This window comes from Diorhabda sublineata, chromosome 3, assembly GCF_026230105.1.
Source record: "Diorhabda sublineata isolate icDioSubl1.1 chromosome 3, icDioSubl1.1, whole genome shotgun sequence".
NCBI classification, from domain to species: Eukaryota; Metazoa; Arthropoda; class Insecta; order Coleoptera; family Chrysomelidae; genus Diorhabda; species Diorhabda sublineata.
The window spans coordinates 21,969,001-21,987,962 of NC_079476.1; the positions used below are offsets into that span (position 1 = coordinate 21,969,001).

Consider the following 18,962-nt stretch of genomic DNA (forward strand, 5'->3'; position numbering starts at 1 on the left):
AAAAGAATCTATTTTCATTTTTTGATATTGAAGTCAACATTGGTTGGTGGAAAAAACTTTTCTAAATTTTAAATGTTTTACCCTGTATTAGAGAAGTCAGCTTTATATTGTAAGTGTAATATTCGTAAGTTTGGTTGCCTGTATCAAAATAGTTAATTATTTATATTTTAAATATTTATTTTGGTGTTAACAAATAGACATGTATACAAAATGCATGGTGGAAGGAAAAAGTCAAGTATGATTTGTATTCAACAAAAAATTAAATAAAATATGGAAACTTAAGTTTAAGAATCTTGAAAATTTTGATATAAATATGTGCATCATCGAATCTACCACTTTTTAACAAATGAGGATGTAAATATAAACTGAAAAACGATTCGTATTGGTATTTAAATAACCCCATAGATGAACCACTACAACCCAACGCAGGCTTGCAGCAAAATCAATAATTCGGAGTTGTGCTGTTCACCAGAATTCATCAATTTCTTTCATGTACCTTACAACAACATATGTTTATATAAATAAAAAATATAGAAGCAAATTAACAAGCATAAACACAGATTTAATATTTAGTGAGACTGTGATATATTCGTTTTTAAGGACGTTTTTCGCACATAACGGTAAGAATATTTTAAAATAAGCTGAATTGGTATACATTTTGACAAATATCTGTATGTTTGTATATTACTTAAATGTGATATTTGTATTTAATCAAATGAAATCAATCAATATAAGCAATTTTTTTGTTTATCTGTGATTTATATTATATATTTATAGATAGGTACCTATATCAACAGGTTCCATATGACGTTAAATATTAATTCATGTGAAAAATATCTGTTTTCTTTCATTCGTTTTTCTCATATTATATTTATAAACCGAGATATTGTTGCGGTAGATAGAATTTCACTTATGACTGATTTTATTCAAAGTAAAAAAATGGTAAGTAATTAACGATTAATTCTGAGTATCTCTTAGATCAAATAATTTCTGATCGGTGAGAGAAAATTCTCTTCTGTTTTCATATAATCGAAAATAGTCATCAAGTTGATTGGAATTGAAAGGCATTTACATTTACGAGTGTTATCTGAAAAGTTTTCGACTTTAACCTAAAGATGTCAGCACAATTTATTTGCGCATGCTTTGTGAGATTATCATTAAAATTCCAGCCATTTTGAACGCTTAATTTGTGTTTGACAATTGTACAAATGAGTGCTGTGAAAATATTTCTGAAAATTGAGTGATTAAATATTTGTTTTTGAATGGCAATACGCCTGCGCAAAAAAGGAGCTATAAACTGTGTACGGATCCCCTGCATCATCATTAACGATCGTAAAATTTTGAAGCAGCTGAATTTAAACGTGGCCGTATCAGTTTGGCTGACGACGAGCGTTCGAGACATCCAAAAACTACAACAACTAGCGATATCATCGAAAAAGTTCACCAAATGGTATTAGACGAATGCGAGATTAAGGTTAGATATATAGAAGAGGCGGTTTGAGAAAATGAAGAGGTCGAAAACAGATAAGTCAGCGGGTTACAAAGAGCGAACTTGCTCTCTGCAAGCAACGTCGGCCGATTTTTTGGGACAGTTATGGGGTTTTGTTCATCCACTATCTTCAGGAAAGTAAAACAATAACAGGATCGTATTTCGGATCATTGCTTGATAAGGTGAAATTGCAAAAAGCGACCGTATTTGAAGAAAAATAAAGTGCTTTCCTATCAGGTCAGCGTACCTTCTCGCTTTTCGTTGATCACCATGGCTACAATTAACAATTTGCACTTCCAATTTGTTGACCATCCATTGTACTCTGTCAATCTGGCCTTCAGTAACTTTTTTCTGTTTCCTTTTGGAAAGTTTTCTTGTCACAAAGCAACTTTCATGTAGAGTTTTCAATTTAGAGAAGATGAAAAATTCAAGAGGACTTACCTCAGATGAAAGGGAGGTTAAGGAGTCACAGGACTATTTTTATTAGCCATTAGCCATAAAGTCATTTATTTATTTATTCGAATTACCGTGTAACAATTAATTAGGAAAGTAGGATGAACGGTGGTGTGTTTTCAGTTTTCATATTCTGTCTACATTTTCAATAGTTCTTGCATTTGAAAGCGATCTGATATACTTGGAAGCGTCCAAAACTTTGGACATTTTGTGTATTTTTTTACTATTATATTATACTTTTTTCAAGCGATTCGAATTATATGTGCCTGAAATAACGTTACAGATGACATAAAACATTTCTACCATGTTATAATCATGGTAAAATAACCACTATCAATAGTCTAATAGTATATAGTAGGGTAGTCAAGATTTGAAAGACCTTATTTTGCGAATGACAAAGAGATAATAAACAAATAGAAATTTACCAATCATTTGAATACTTCTGATAAAATAAATAAACATTTCCAATAACAGAGCTTGCCCATATGTTGCAGTTTTGTCTCTAACCCTGTGGTGTCTGATTTTTGACGAATTGATTGCTGATTAAAACGAGGTCTCGTAATCTCATAATTTTGCGAGGTCTCATGTCAAGCGTCTGGTGAAGTATCTACACACCCAATACATTGGATGTGAACACGACGACACCAGAATAAAGAAGATTCCTCACTGGATATAGATTTTGTTAGTTGAACTTCTTACCACAGACGGTGCTCTCGTGTGGTGGCCCTGAAAGAGAAAGATAAAAAATCCAGAGTACAACTGAACAGAAATAAGAGCTTCACGTCCCTTGGTAATACAGGGACCATGTGTACGGCTCCAACAAGGGTCCTTGAAGTTCTTCTGGATTTTCCACCTTTGCACCTTATGATACAATTCGAAGCTATGTGGACGACATATAGGCTGTGTATCGTTAAGAAAATGCATGCTGGAGTAACCGGCAAAGCGAAAATCTATAAGCAGGTAATAGGTGAAAGTCCTATCATTTTAATGCGCAGTGACCAGGTCTTTGTGACTGTTAGTAATAAGCGCTTAAAGACACAGTAGACAAGCCCACAATAGTGAATAATGTAGTAGTATACGGATGATTCATGGATTAATGGCTTTGTCAGGAGCAGTCTTCAAAATAAGTAAATTATTATGAAGACAATTTCAATCTGCTCATACAGTAGATCTGTTATAGCCTCTATATTTAGTCAATAAATTTGTTAAAAACCCAAAATATTTTCAAAAACTTTAACGCAACTGGAATCAAGTCTTTTATATCCCAGCGTATTTAAAATGAACCGACAAAATTCGCAGATGACTTTCTAAATGATCTTTTTTGAATTTATATTTTTAAATTCGTTATTAAATCCTTTTGTTGAAGCTGAAATGAAAGTATCGGTATATCCGAGTATGAATTTAAGAGGCGAAGTAAGAGAAAGTATATCTTTGGATGAAGATGATTTAAGTGATGTCGAAGACGAGGTTTTTATAAGAGATGGGAAAAATGGATATAAAGTAAGTAGTAATAATAAATTTCCTTTATGAAACTATGAAATACTAAGAGATAAAGTCTGTATGAAAGATAAACAAAGATTCATTCTATATTTCTACCTAGTTGGCAGATGAACTTACAGTTAAAAGACCTCTCATGGCACCCAGACGAAAAGTAGCAAGACCGGATTTAGGAACAAGACTCAAAGCTAAGCCACCATGCAAAGCCTTCCTCAAACCTTGTTGTTACATATTTGCAGCTCTAAGCGTTCTTGTTGGTAAGTAATATATAATTCCGTTGTTACAGCATTAACTCCGTTTCATTTTTTTAGGTCTTATTATCTTAGTAGTAGTTCTAGTATCAATGTACCCAATTCCATTAGACAAAGTAAGAGATTGGATAATAAAAAAAGCTCAGAAACAAGAACCAATCAACTCGAGTAAGCTACTTCCATGTGATAATTTAAAAGTCTCCGACGTGTGGTCTATCAATTTACCAAAACTGAATACTGATTCTCCTGTTAGAGTATTAGATGTAGATAACGATGGTGTCGATGACATTATTTTTGGATTTGGCACAGGTAAGTAGAAATATAGTAAAATCAGTCACACAGAAACTGTTCGCACTAGAAAAAAATTAAAGACCCTCTAATAAAATCTACGATGAGGGATGAGATTCATTGTTAGAAGCTCAATACAAAATAGATTAGTATACGAGAACGTTCAGAAATAGTACAACTAGAAAATCAACACGATTTCAATCGGCATAAAAAGCTGAAAGACACCGCGGTCGTATATAGGAAAGAGAAAACAACAGTTGATAATAATAATTAGATAGTACTCGACAAAAAAACAAAAACAAAAACATGAATTATTTAACGACGACAGACCCCCAGTTGATATCAATATCTCAATAACCGGACAACCGATTACTAAAGACGAGATTGAGAAAGCAATCACAGACTTAAAAGCCTGAGGAGTCACATATCTTAAAAATATTCCTAAAAATCATATATCAAAAATACCAAAGAGATATGAGCCACTCACAACTTGGGATTAGACAAGGATTAGGTACACGAGAAGCAATAATCGCCACGCAGGTGTTAGTTCAGAATTGCCATGATCGACGAAAATATGTCTATGCTTCATTGATATCGAGAAGGTATTCGATAGTGTACGACACCATAAATTAATGCAGTTTCTCAAAAAACATTCGATGTATTGAAAACTTATATTGGAACCAAACTTCTGTTTAATTTATATTCGGAGGGGATTTGTCAGGAGGTTTTGAAGGACCGTAGATGGGAGTTAAGGTTAATAGAGTGTGGATTAACAATATCAGATATGCTGATGACACGGTCTCAATCGCTGATAACTTGTCGGACCTACAACAATTGATTGATAAAGTGGGAGACCGAAGTAACAAAAATAAATATCTACAAACCGCAATATATAAGAAAATATTAGCGTAACAGTATTTGGGCACATTGCTTTCTGAGGACTGGACATCAGATAACAGCATTTCTGAAACTTGGAAAAGAGAACTCATTGGAATTATTAAAAAGAGTAAAACGGCATATTTGGGGCATATAATTCGAAATATCAATTCCTGAAAGAAGGAAAATGTCTTGGCTGCGAAATATCAAACATTGAACAGACTTACACGATATACATTCATTAACAAACGCCACAAGGAATAGAAAAATAATGGAAAAAATTATCGCAAACATCAATAGATGGATTGCATTAGAAGAAGAAAAAGTAGAAATTGATTAAATTGATGGAATTGAGATACATATAGAATTTTCCATTGTTCCAAGACTGACCAGTCTTCATTTTCTTTCTAGCACATTTCTCCTCAATTCCTTATTTCCGCAAGGACATTAAGTGTCTTTTGATTGTCAGGATCCTTTTTTCGTTTTTTTTTTATTTCAGTGGCTTCGTGTAATCCTAGATTGATTTTTCTCTTCTGATCTATACATTGACGTAATGATTTACCTCTTGATCTGGTTCTTTCAGCTGTAATCACGTTGTTTTTTCAGGTGATAATTATAACATATTACCGCCAGATTTATTTTGTCCTATATTCATGGGAGTACCATCTCCTTGTGAGGGTGGTGTTCTAGCTTTAAATGGACTAACAGGAAATATTATATGGAGACACTGGTTTAATGATACAATATATTCTCTCCATTGTACCAACGATATAAATGGAGATCAACAAAATGATTGTTTAGTTATAGGAATGGAAGGGGTAATTATTATGTCCACGAAATAATCCTTACTATTTATCCTTTTTATTTATATTAATTATTATTTTTAATTTTAGACAATTGCAGTGATTGATTCAAAAAATGGTACAATTATTTGGAAATTGAATACCGGAAGACTCAATATATACGTCGCTTCGTTCATTCCAGATCAAAATAATGACACCATTCCCGATATTTTAGCTTCCAGTTCTTCTTTAAGTGGTAATATATACATTTATCTACTAGATTTAATTTAAACACACCGTGTTTTATATATGCGAGGAAAATAACAGACATTTAGGTTTGGCATGGCAGTGAGAGGATGCTTTAGCAGCCATCTTGGCATCATAAGTTAGTATAGATATGTATATAGAAAGAAAGGTCATAAATAAAAAAACTGTGATTATTTTTCGATATATTCTTTCCGCACACTTTACAGAACGTCTGACTAAAGCTTCTATGCCACTATAAAAATATGATCGTCGCTATTAAATCTTTTATCCTTTAACATGGTCGGCATCTTTGTCAAAAAAATAGTCGGGCGGGGTTAGATCAGGGCTATACAATGGGTGTTCAATTTCTGTGAAACCATATTCGTGTATAGTAGCCTTGGAAAGCGAAGCAATGTAGACTGGAGGACCGCACATCTCGACTGATTTTGTCGTTTTTTTTCCATAATTTTTTAACGCAGATGCCTTAGTATTTCAGAGTAATAAGCCGCTTTTGCGGTTGTATTTTCAGTATAAAACAATTAAAGGATACCATCGCAGTCCTTAATTATTGAAGCAATCACTTTTCTGGTGCTGCTCTTGACCTTTACTCTTTTTTTCGCATGGGCTCGCCTTTCCATCACCTGTTCAATTGACAGGATTACATTTCTTGGTCCTCGCAAAGCGCTAAAAATTGCTCACAATATTCTATTCGAAGCCGCTTTGGCACTGCGCTGAGAATTCGAGGCACTCACCTTGCAGTAATTTTTGTCATATTTAAATACTCATGTAGGACCCTTAGAACGCTTGTTATGGAAATACCAGTCTGTGATACCAAAACTTTTAAGAGTCTCAATATATATCATTGTCCGTAATTTTGAATTTTAGTTGAGAAAGATGGTCGTCTAGTTTTGTTATCTGGTAAAAATGGAGAGAAATTGAAAACTGTGACAACTCCAGGAGGTGCAAAAACTTTTTACATGCCTCAAGTTCTTAGTCAGAATAATACAAGGTCGTTTGTGATATTTGGTACAGGATCTCCCACAACTGCTGGAAATCTAACCGTGACTCCTTTGGAAGATGTTTTATTAGGAGTGTTAGTAAGTATTATACATTTGCAATTTTCTAAAATTATCCGTAAAACAACACCTGCTTTTTAATTTCTTATTAGATACATCTACAGCATTATGCATATCGTAATGTTTTAAATTTTACTTTTATAAAGTTTTTTCTAACAACCTTGATTACTAAAATAAGTTGAAACAATAGTGTTGGCTTGTCTTAATAGTCATATAAAGAAAATTGTTTTCGTTATTGGGAGAAAAAAGAATTGCGAATGATAATTAAATATTTGTTTCATAAAAAAATCAAAGAAACTGAAAAAAATTGTGTAAACATTATCCTGAAAGTCCTCCATCTTATGCAATGATTTATTGGTGGTTTTCAGCTTTTCAGCTGTAACTTCTATTTACTTATAAATATGCTGATTTGCTGACACATTTTGATGCTGAGGTTTAGAAAAACGACCGCATTTGTTGAAAGAAAAAGTTTTGTTTCATCACAACAATGCGCTTGCCCTAAATTGCCTAAATATATTTTCAATAAATGTGTAACGTTTGTCTTATTACATTTTTTTATGGCAATTTCGATGATTCCAGGGAAATTCCACAAAAAATATCTACGAAGATAAATTCAAGGGTGTGTTAACGCAATCAGTATTGGTAGATATCACTGGAGATGCAATCCCTGATATAGTAACAGCCATGTATAATTCATGTTTGGTAGCGATAGATGGAAAATCCTTCAAACAAATTTGGAATTTCACAGTACCTGGTAATGGTGCAGAAACGAATATTATTCCAACTCCTGCTTACTTCAACTCTGACAATATTACGGACTTTTTGATCATATATCAAAAATATGATGGTATTTTGAATTATAATTATACACAAGTAAGTTGAAAATAATACAAATCCGTGTTCAGCGGATGGGCCATTGTTTATATATATGTCAAAGGTTGACTTACGCACCTAACCCATTAGAACGTTTTTCTAGTCACGTGATTACAGTGTTACCAAAGCTACCTACTTTTCAGTAGATCGACCATCTTTTGATTGATAAATAAAATTATATTAAAGCCATTAATTACATTTAATAAAGGGAGGCTATTATTATATTCTCTGGGATTTAATTGTCACTTTTTATAGCTGTTGCAAAGTTGTCCATACTTCTGTATCTGCCCGACATAGGAGCATAGTAAAAACACGTTAGTTTGGCGTTTTCGAGATCTAAAATTCCATTTATTGAGATCCCAGATGTCGGAACAGAGTTTCTTACGAGTTAGTAGATTCTGCTCAGCTTTTTCAATTGGATTTATGATTTAAACAAATGGTTTTGTTTTGAAGGGTCTATTTTTCGGAAATAGGAAGTTTAGCTGAGAGGGCAAAAACATATAGTCATAAAAAAAACAAATAAAACCGTTCACCTTTTTATTTCTTCAACTATTCTTTGCACTCGAATTGGGAACTGTCTCTTGATAGTGTTCAACCTAGGAATGAACACATTTTATGTCTAGGTTAGCTTACTTTAGCTTCGATAAGATTAACTTTAGTTTAGGTTTACTTCAGCTTAGGTTAGGGTCGATAATTCTAGAAATATGATAATGATATGAGATAATAGAGATAATTCTATGAAATTCGATGAATTTCAATCAAAAGAATCGATCGTTTCGTGTAAATCATAAACCAAAGTATTGATAAGAACTTTCTAATTTCGACATCGCCAAATAACCGTATTTTTTTATGATTCTGAACTGGGCATATACAAAAGTATTTTTAAAAAATTTAAATCGCGCTCCGTAATCATGTCACCAATAAAAAACTAACTTCATATTTAATTATTAGAACAGCTGAAGTAGGATTGGTAGGAAGCTATCAACTTTCAAGATCATTAAAGAGAAATTTTTAATTGGTAACATTGCACGATTGTCACTTTTGCGTACTTAAACCTTGCACATAGAGTATCTACAAACACTAACAATTTCTTATTATTATCTCTTTCGTTAACGTTATAATTCATTAATTCATCCAGAAGACTATCAGATAATTAGATGGCATGCCGGATTCATGAGTAAGCTTCTGACTATCCAACTGCCGTATTTGATAATAAAACTGAGTGTCGTGGAAACGGTCCATTGATATGTGGAAGATACCGCATTAATTGCCTCCGACTCAGATATTCGTTCTCTCAAAAACCCGTCTCAAAATCTGGCTGGATGGCGCCTCTCAATTTTCAAAAAACCCAACTCATTATCTTCAACCATTCCGATGCCCGGAGCGTACATCTCTCACCTTTCCATTTGAGCCTTTAAACCGTTGAGTTATTTTTTGCTTCCATTATTTTAGTCTATACCTCACTACCTTCCTATAATCTAACACAATCCCAACTACACTCCACATCCTGCATAAAACTGTCCCCAAACCTCGCGAAAATAAACCAACGAATGTCTCGCTCTCTGTAAACTTTTCCTTCTTGGAGATTTATGAATATTTATTTCGACCTGAGAGATATGTGACTAGATGTTTCTTATTATCAAAACTAGCTCACAAGATAAAGCTAAATTATCTTTTAGACATTTATAATTGATGGAAAAAACGGCGAATCTATCTATAAACCGATAACTGGTGCTGTGATAACCCAGTCTAGTGGGTTAACAGTAAGTTTAGAATCATTGGGATTTGATTTATATTTATTCTGGACGTCAGAATGTACAAAGTTGGATGCCCTTGAAAAGTTGGATGGATCTAAAGGTGAAATAACAAAATTTCAATTATAATATTAATAATATAAACATATTATGCTGTTTAAACTATCATTCTTACATGTTATTTACGTATAGCTTTCTTTTTATAATCACATTAATTTTCTTTTTAATCTGTTACTATTTTTTTATCACATAAATACAGTACGCAATCCACGGTCTTACATATGGGTCTTGAAACCGAAATTTCTACACATCGACGTTGTTTTAGGTGTTAACTTTATTATTAGGTTAAACCGATTTAGAACTGTTAAGCTGCATTGTACATGGCTCTTATTATCCATCCCTCGATCACAACGCCGACCTGGCGGCCATTGAGTAAGATAACTAAGCGGCTGTGGATCGAACCATCCCCGTTGCCCTCGTTTTAAGACCTATATATAAGACTGTGACCCAATTTAACAGTTTCAACTGTATTAATGTTTATAATGAAATTGAATTTTTAGTTATATCAAATGAATTTTATGGACCATGTATTGACCAATTTAACAATACGTTGAATATGAAATTAAATGCCTTGAGTCAATTCCACCAACCGCCAGGGTTTGTTTTATATAATTCAGGTAATCAATAAAGATACGTCCTTCATCTCGACTCAAAATTGTTTTTTTTTAGCGGATAGATTATCTCATGAATTGGACAGCAGTAGATCAGTATTGAGACAGTTAAAAGATCATTATAAATTTCATTCTAAAATTCATATAAACAACGGACAATCAGAAGTTGATGAAAATTATAAAGTAGATCCAGTACCGATTGGAATTAGAAAATACGGTTCTTCCAGCTTTAGGCATAAGGATCGAAATTTAGGAATACAAGGTTTTATGACCTCTTCCAACGATGACATTGATACCTTTGGAGAAGACAGAGTACGTATAAATGAATGAAAACGTGGAATTTTGTCATAGGTTATTTGAAATTACTTTGTAATAGTTTCAAATATGATAAAAGAAAGGAAATAAATTAGAATTGATAACAAGTTATCAATTACTCTGCTCATAATATTTATATATAGATAACAAACAATATATAACGAGTTAATAAACATTTAGCCATGGAAGGACGGCCCCATCTTCTAGCACAAGTGCTCGAACCCTTTTCCGAGCTCATCGAACTCGCAGAGAGATCGCACCCAACATTGTCATTTGAATACGTATGTGGATCCATTCCAACGACTTTTTCCACTTTACAATTAGTGCAGCAGCTGTTCTCTCCCAATTTGAAGCTCTTCATCTGCTGAACAGACGAGGGAGTGAATGATCCACAAAAATCCTCTGCTTATCGGTCGTACTTGGCATGCTTCTCATTTACACCAATTTGTTTATTACCTGATCTGTACAAAAGTGCGCGTATTTCGGTTGGGCTAAACATAATTACATTAGTGTTGTTTGTTCCTTGGTCGACTTCTAGCTTCGATGAGGACGGTGGTTTAACTTCCTTCCTCCTACACATACACGCGTGCGTGTGAGAAAGCGCGTCCCTCGAAGCCCACTCCTTGATAATTTCACGGATAAATGCGAAGAAAAAAGTTTCACCACCCCCTGTCATTTCGCAGGTGCTCATACTCTGCTCATACTTCTTATCCCCGAAGTTATAAGGGAGCTCTTTCCTTTTTTGTGTGTGAAAGGTGGGGTTGCGTTGCCTATGGTTTCGGGGGAGAATTAGATTTTAAATTTAAGCCGAGCTATTTTTCTGATACTGCTCTTTGTTACAAAATAAATGCCGTAAAGTTATGAAACAACACATGAATTTAAAGTACTTAATAGAAATAAAAGATTTCTGTGGGTTTTGAATTTGAAAACAGAACACAACGCTCAGAAATTTTGATAAAAATCTCATTCTTAGTTAGGATCCGTAATCAACTGATCTCTCTCGCCCAGAATCATAGTTTTCTAAAAGCGTTATAGTATCAATATCAATATTTATTATACGGTATAACTAAATAAATTTTAACTATATTATGGTTGCATTTCCATTAAGACTTGTTGTAGGAAGTACCACCACCTGAATACGACACTAATTATTATCCTACGATAGAAGAAACGATACCATATGACGTTAAACGTCCTACAATCACACACAATTTAGTATCTGCAACTAGCAGAGATCCCAGAAGTAAAGAAAATAAAATAAAAACGTCCAAAAGTGGATTTTCTACTTCAAAAAAGAAAAATTTATCGGAAAAAAACAACGGTTTGTAATTTAACTTTATAAGTATTAGAATTAATATTTTATTCAAGACGCGTTCTCACGAACCAAATTTGTTGCATTAATTTAAGATGAATTTGAGGTTACATTTTGGCGACCACGCCATGTTCTCTTGCATTCAAAAATGTACAATACAGAACACTTTCACTTACGACTTTTTCATCTTTCGACTGGGAATTCCTTCCTTTTATAACCGTCCTAATAGCATGGAAATAACTTAACCGATAAACCTGCTAGCACGTTTTAGGATAAAATCAACATCCTTCTACCTTCCACACTGTTTCAGGACACCCCTCCTATTCCTTACCTACACGGATCCGGGCAAAACGTTGAATCGAATCGTTAGGGACACTTTTCCTCGGAGAGCGGCGTAAGCAAATCTCGAACGCCTAGATGTCAGCGGAGTTACGCTACACATAGAGATTCGGCACGTGTTTATTGTGCTACCTTTTCGCGATCCTCGAATCAACACTCGCCCATAACTGGACACAAGACTAGCGCCCGTAACACATAAAATGAAAAACCAGTTTCCATTTTGAATAATTTAGTTCGCGAATTTGTTCAAAGATATTTGGAAATTTTTCATTTAACTTAAGACAAAATAACGAGATGCGTCAATTTTTGATTGACAAATAGTTTCTAAGTAAATCAGTTTTGATATCTAAAGAATTATCTCTTTAGTAAATCTTAGGATGCTAGGTAATGCCTTCATTTCTTCTCTTAGGTATCTTCGATTATACCAATGTCAGAAAATCTAGAAATAGGCTTCTCCATGACGTCGATTACGTACCTACGGAAATCCTAAAAGATACGTACGTCAAAAATGAAGAAATGCGTCTTCGAAAATCTAGATTTGAACAAAGAGACGTTAACGAGCATATTGATAAAATAAAAGAGAAGGAAGAAATACAAAAGATTATTAAAAAACAAATGGAGGAAGCTAAAAAGAATGCTTCTATGACTTTGTGGGATTTGGAATCTGAAAAAGAAATGAAAGATTGGATAGATGGTCGTTATAGAGGAAAAAGAAATGTTAATTTTACTTCACATGGTTCTGTGAAAGTTACATCAGTGGGTGAGTTCGTAGTGTTTACTTCTTTATTTTCATTTTAATCTTTAAACACTTCCTATTCAAAAGAAGTTTGAAACTTTTCACCACTAAATATATTTTCGATTAAATTTTAGTTCGAGGTTAATAATATTATTTTTTTTGAGTCAAAAAGTCCTGGGATTATATGTTTGCTTTTTTGGGATAGTATTTCTCATTGGTACGGATTTCAGACATCACCAACATATTATCATCTATAGTTTATTGATTTTTCATTATGAATGAAAAGACAAAAACAATTTTTACATATTGCACATTACAAGCTTACAGATTGTCCTCGTACGCTTTTCTACCTTATTTTTGGTACGCTGGTGATATCTTCTTCTGGCAAATGGACGTCAACATTTACCATAAATTTTTGACGTTTGGTTCTAAGTCCACATGTACCTCTAAGACGATACCCTTCTCTAAACCTTTTTATTCTAAAAATCTTTTCGGCACCAATTGGTATATTTACTATCGAGATCATATGTAGAAACTCTTTGGTCTGCCAAATCAACGCTATCCCTTCTAACAACGAATTTCTTACCAAGATTAGTTCCTCGATCAATTTTGCTTTCATTTTAAAATTTTTAGTTGGTTTTCATACGAAAGATTTCAAACTTAAAACAGTAGATTATCTTTTCCTTTCCTAACTATTATAAAAAGGTTGGATGGCTTCTTAGAAGAACCCGATAACATATTCTAGTAGCAAATTTGCTCTTTTATTGTAGTTTCTCCAAAAAAATTCACCGGTACCACACCCAACCACACCAAATAAATATTTAAGAAAATTGTACAATTTTCATTTTATTGCTTAGATAATATTTGTACTGTGTAGGTGCTATACTGGAATCTTTCAACACAACTAACGGGACTAATTCATTTGACATTGTATTCGTGACTTACTGGCAACCGCCGCCAAAAAAAATTGAAGATATGCTTTCAGAAGATATTAATCAATGCATCCAGGATAAACTTGAGCAAGGTAGAAATAAAGCTTATTAAAAGAATACTTTTTTCTTTATAGTGCATCTTGTGGAAATATTTTTTTTGTTTTTAAAATTTATCTGTAACATTAACATACAAAGGGACGCTACTTAAGTTTTGGGATAAACAAATAAAAACAAATATTTATAATCGGAAACGGCTTTATTGTTTTTTCAAAATATTCTCCATTAAGATCGATACACTTCGGATGCGTTTGAACCAATTTCATTTTTTCCATTTCGAATTTATACTTCCAAAACATGTAATTTGAACGCATCAACCAGTCCTTCAGGTATAGAAAAACGTTGACCTCGCAAATTTATTTTTGATTTGCAGAAATCAAGGACTATACGGCGGATGAACCATCAATTTGATGTTTTGACTGTTCAAAAACTTCCTTATTTGGACTGATGTGTGAGAACTCGGAGAATGATTCATCTTCTGCGATTGGTTTCCCTGATTTTTTCGAACACTTTTGGCAAACAAATGTGTACCAATCAGAATTGACCGTTCTACGGTGGCGTTATTTCCTTTGAAGTGCTTAGTGCGCTCATCTTAAAAGAAGGGCTCATATCCATAGATTCATGATTCGTTGCCAATCACGATCTCATAAACGTCTTTTGAAGACCTGAGATTGAATTTTTTCAGAATTTCTTCGCACCAATTAACACGAGCTTATTTGAGCGAATGTCAAATTATGTGGTATCCAACAAGAACAAATCTTTTGACAGCTCAATGCTCATGCAAATTGAATGCCCAAGTATGCCTCAATCTCACGGTATATCACATGACATATCAGTTTACGCACAGTATCGATGTTTTCTGGCAAAACTCCGATTTTGGACGACCTTCACGAAATTCATCCCGTAGCGAAGTGCGACTACAGTTGAATTCGGAAAACCAGCGAAATACGGTAGCTGGAGACGGTGATTAATCGCCAAAAGTCGAAGCAAGTTCATCGGCTGTTGGTTCAATCCACGTTGAAACTCATCGCATGTAAATGTTCGTGATTTAATTCCATTTTTTGACCAAACTCAAATGCTACTCGTATGACAACACGTTCGGAGTACTTTCACCGTTAAAAATGTCAAACTTTATGATGTCATTGTCAGATTTGACATATTCACATCAATGTTGCCATATCTTAAAATTTGAGTAGCAACCTTCGTGTGTTCAAGATTAGAACCTGACTTAGTTTATTGGGTGATTTTTTTATTCGTTTTCAGATAAAGCTTCGCATTATTTTCAAAAAACAACAGATAAAGAACTTTTTATGAGCGAATGTACGGAAGAACAAACTAACTTGAAAAACGAGTTCGCTTATTTCAAACAATTACCCCATCTTCGACTTGGAGAAATGACAGTCTACAGATTAAGAGTTGAATGTGAATGTGTGAATCAAAAATTGAATGAGACTTGTGCTAAATTTTTGCCAAAGAATAAACAGAGTTGGCCTACGTATTTAGGAGCGCTTGGTGATGGTGTATTTTTAAAACGAGTTTGAATTTAAACTATCGACAGAGAAAAGAAAAACCGCATTATTGAATAACAAACAAGTCGTGATTCAATATAATTTGTTAAGACTTGTTTAATGGAAAATAAAGAATATTTTATATAATATGAAGATAAAAAATACGAGGTTTTGTAATTTACTTTGCTGCCAATAACATATAATTATTTGCTCCTCATTTTGAAAATGTGTATTATTTTTGGAAATTTATTGGAGCCAATAAATCTCGATTCGTTGGGACCTCTAAAAGATACAACCTCACATTTTTTGGTCTAGAAAAACTGTATTAAAGACCAATTACTATGATTCTTTTTATTATAATAGATGACATTCAATAAAGAGCCGTTTTAGTTTTATGAGTTTTTTTTTTAATTTTATCCTTAGTATAACTTTTGTATAAAACAAACAAAAGGAATCCTTTTTTAATCCGATTAATTACACATGATATAGCTTACAGAGTTTTCCTTAAATACTGCCTTTATAAGGTTTCAATTTTATATTGAAGACACACACAGCTATGATACACACTGTTAATCAATTTAAAGCTTTCTAATAAACAACATTTTTTGTTTTGTTTTGTGGTGCGTAAATAAAAAAAGATGACGATTTTCCGACATGCGAACATGCGACGTATAACTGTCCATATGCGACCCAGGGGAACTCCAAGTTGATTCCGCTAACTTCGAACAACTAGCCTTGCGATTTATTTATGGTCATCGCAAAGACCAGTCGTACCGGAAATTGTAAACGTTTAAAATCGAATGGTAAATCAGTTGGAAACATCAGTATACGATCAAGACATCCTCTCCTTTGTATTTTCCCTTTATGATTTTTGCCTCAATGACGTTATTCGTGTCCTTTTCCAGAGTCAATCTTGTTCTATTGCACAGTCGAGGTTGATTAATGTTACCCAGCATGATGGCAACTGATTCTACTTTTAACCGCAAATTGTGAAGTGGTAATCCAGGTAATTTTAGTGAATTTAAAAACTCCGTGGGAAACCAGACGTCTAGCAACTGCTTCACAAAACTGCAACAATACTCGCATGTTAGTAGTAAAGTTTCACTATCACAAAAGATCGCATAACTTGAAATGTCACAATCACGAAGGATCACCGAAATAAAGAAAGTTCTCGCGCACGTAGCGGTAATCGTCACTCGCAAATATAGTTGTCAAATGTCAAATATTATAGTTGCGTTCAGAAATTTAATTTGTGACAAAACATCAACGAAGCACAAAATTTTTGTTTTTATTATCATCAAGTTTAATGATTCCTAAAGGTATAACCTACATAAAATTTTCTTGAAAATTTCAACGAATATACCAACCAACAATCTGTTCTCAAATGCTTTTCTTTCCGCGATATTTATGATGTACTTAAAGGACATCCTGCTATGATATAGAAATGTTCTTCGAGACACTTTTTAACTAAAATGAATTAATCTTCATTAGTTACAATGAACTTATATTTATTTGATCCGTGTTTTGGAATCCGCTGACTATGTGAATATTATTTATTATTCGTTGGAGTCCGCTGACAGTTAGGCAGTGTTAGAGATCTTTCATATTTCTAGGTGGTGCACCATAAACTTTGTACTATAAATGGTTTCTCAAAAATATCCCTAGAAGTTAAATCGGGCGTATCTTCGGAACGTCTACGTCATATTCATTGTCTAAAAATGAGCAACGTATTCATACATGCAATTAAAGTTATCAGTTATCAGTTAAAGTAATGTTTAATGGGTTTCTCGAAATGTGCCTGTACAGTTTCACTTGCACGTCATATAAAAACTAATATACACAGAAATACCCTAAGAAGAAATGCAAACTCATAACAAAAATCTAGTAGAAAATGGCGACTACTAAAAAGTGCTAGCGAAAGCTGAAAACCTGACCACAAAACAGTTTTTATATTGGCACATAAATTAGAGAATTAGTTTATTTAGGCAACCAAGAACAATAAAGAAGAAGAGCACAGCTAGAGACATCTACAGGTCTATCCCTTCAACTATGTATTTGGTTTGACCTTGAGAAACCTACGCGTGATATCTATGGGTTAGTTATTTCCACAGAACATACCCTAAGAAGAATGCAAACTATTCAGTGGAAACAACATGGCGGATTGGGTATGTTCTGTGCTAATATCAGTTGCGATATAAACCACACTTGATGACTACATAAACCATCGACTTATTAAAGATTATGGACCTGCCATACCTTTTTTTTTCACTAGTAATTACAAGGTGCCAACATTGGGAAGAGAGGATCGAGATAGAAATAAAGAGGGCAAAAAGCCATGCTATTATGTAGAATATAAGAACGATTTTCAACAAAACTGTTCAAATATTAGAATTAAAATGAACAATTTTGAAAATTTTAGAATACTAATCCATACTAAATATTGGTTGTTAGCAATATTTTAAGTACTTTCATGGTACTTATAAATAATATACAATAAATAAAATAATAGCGGCAATTTAACTATTAGTTAAATAGGTATAAACGGTAGAAGTAAATAATTTTTTCTATAATTTACTAAGCCAGAATCTAAGTCCTTATTTCTAAAGAATTTTGTTTGATTTAGATTTTTTTATTTTTTAATTTTAATTCCGCATCTTTCCTCCTTCTAGCATTATATTTTATGGCACAAAATATTGCACCATCCTTAAACCACAAATTTGAGATTAAAAAACAAAATCCCTATCTCTCAAATAAAATAATAAGCAAACGAAATAAATTTCAAACTTCAGATATAAATTACTTTCATTTTGCTCTTTTTAGCTCCATCCTTCTTACGTTGTCTCTCTTGCCCCGCATCGGCATCGATTGAAAATCGTTTAGGTTGGTCCATAACCTTCGATAAGTCTATGACCTAAACTATACTGACTAAATAAAAATCTGGCGCATTTAAGATGATCGCAAGGTCTTCGGTCATAATCGTCAGAAGACGCAACAGCGCGAAAATATCATAAATTTGAATTCAAACTCAAAATGTTGAAGTGATATTGACAGATATTCTGATATTCATATTATTTTGAAGTGTTTGATATATTAAAGTCCAAACAAACGTCACCAGACTAATTTTGATCAATTATAAGTATTCCAATAATGTAATCACCCAGATCGCCTGCCCAAGCATTGAAATAACTACAATGGGGTCTTCATGTGTAAGAAAGATAAAAGTATGTTGCTGGTTAAAATAAAAATCAGTACGAATCCTTGGAACAAAAGCCTTCGTTTTACAAGATTTCTATTGTTCAGGGCCAATAATCTACTTCGTATCCTTGATACATAAATAAGTATTAAACTTCAAAAAATGGAAAAAAATTAAACAACCTGATGGAATTTATTGAAAAATATTAGAAGAGAAGTGATCCGATTACGTGGCATAGATCCGATTACGTGGCATATTACTACGATAAATTACTTTCCGGACACTCAAATAATAAGGTTAACATGATCATAGCT

The 18,962-nt window shown here is 33.3% G+C and overlaps 1 protein-coding gene across 1 annotated transcript; it reads left to right on the forward strand.

Annotated features, from left to right (window-relative positions):
- The first annotated feature begins 469 nt into the window (after positions 1-469).
- Positions 470-15,850, forward strand: LOC130441087 (uncharacterized). The gene is made up of 15 exons (XM_056774608.1): positions 470-620; positions 3,309-3,442; positions 3,543-3,696; positions 3,751-3,999; positions 5,461-5,672; positions 5,748-5,892; positions 6,768-6,979; positions 7,538-7,831; positions 9,511-9,688; positions 10,146-10,262; positions 10,315-10,568; positions 11,691-11,892; positions 12,632-12,982; positions 13,836-13,982; positions 15,211-15,850. The coding sequence occupies exons 1-15, from the start codon at positions 491-493 to the stop codon at positions 15,486-15,488; spliced, it is 3,057 nt and encodes a 1,018-aa protein (XP_056630586.1). The 5' UTR covers positions 470-490; the 3' UTR covers positions 15,489-15,850.
- The last annotated feature ends 3,112 nt before the right edge of the window (positions 15,851-18,962 follow it).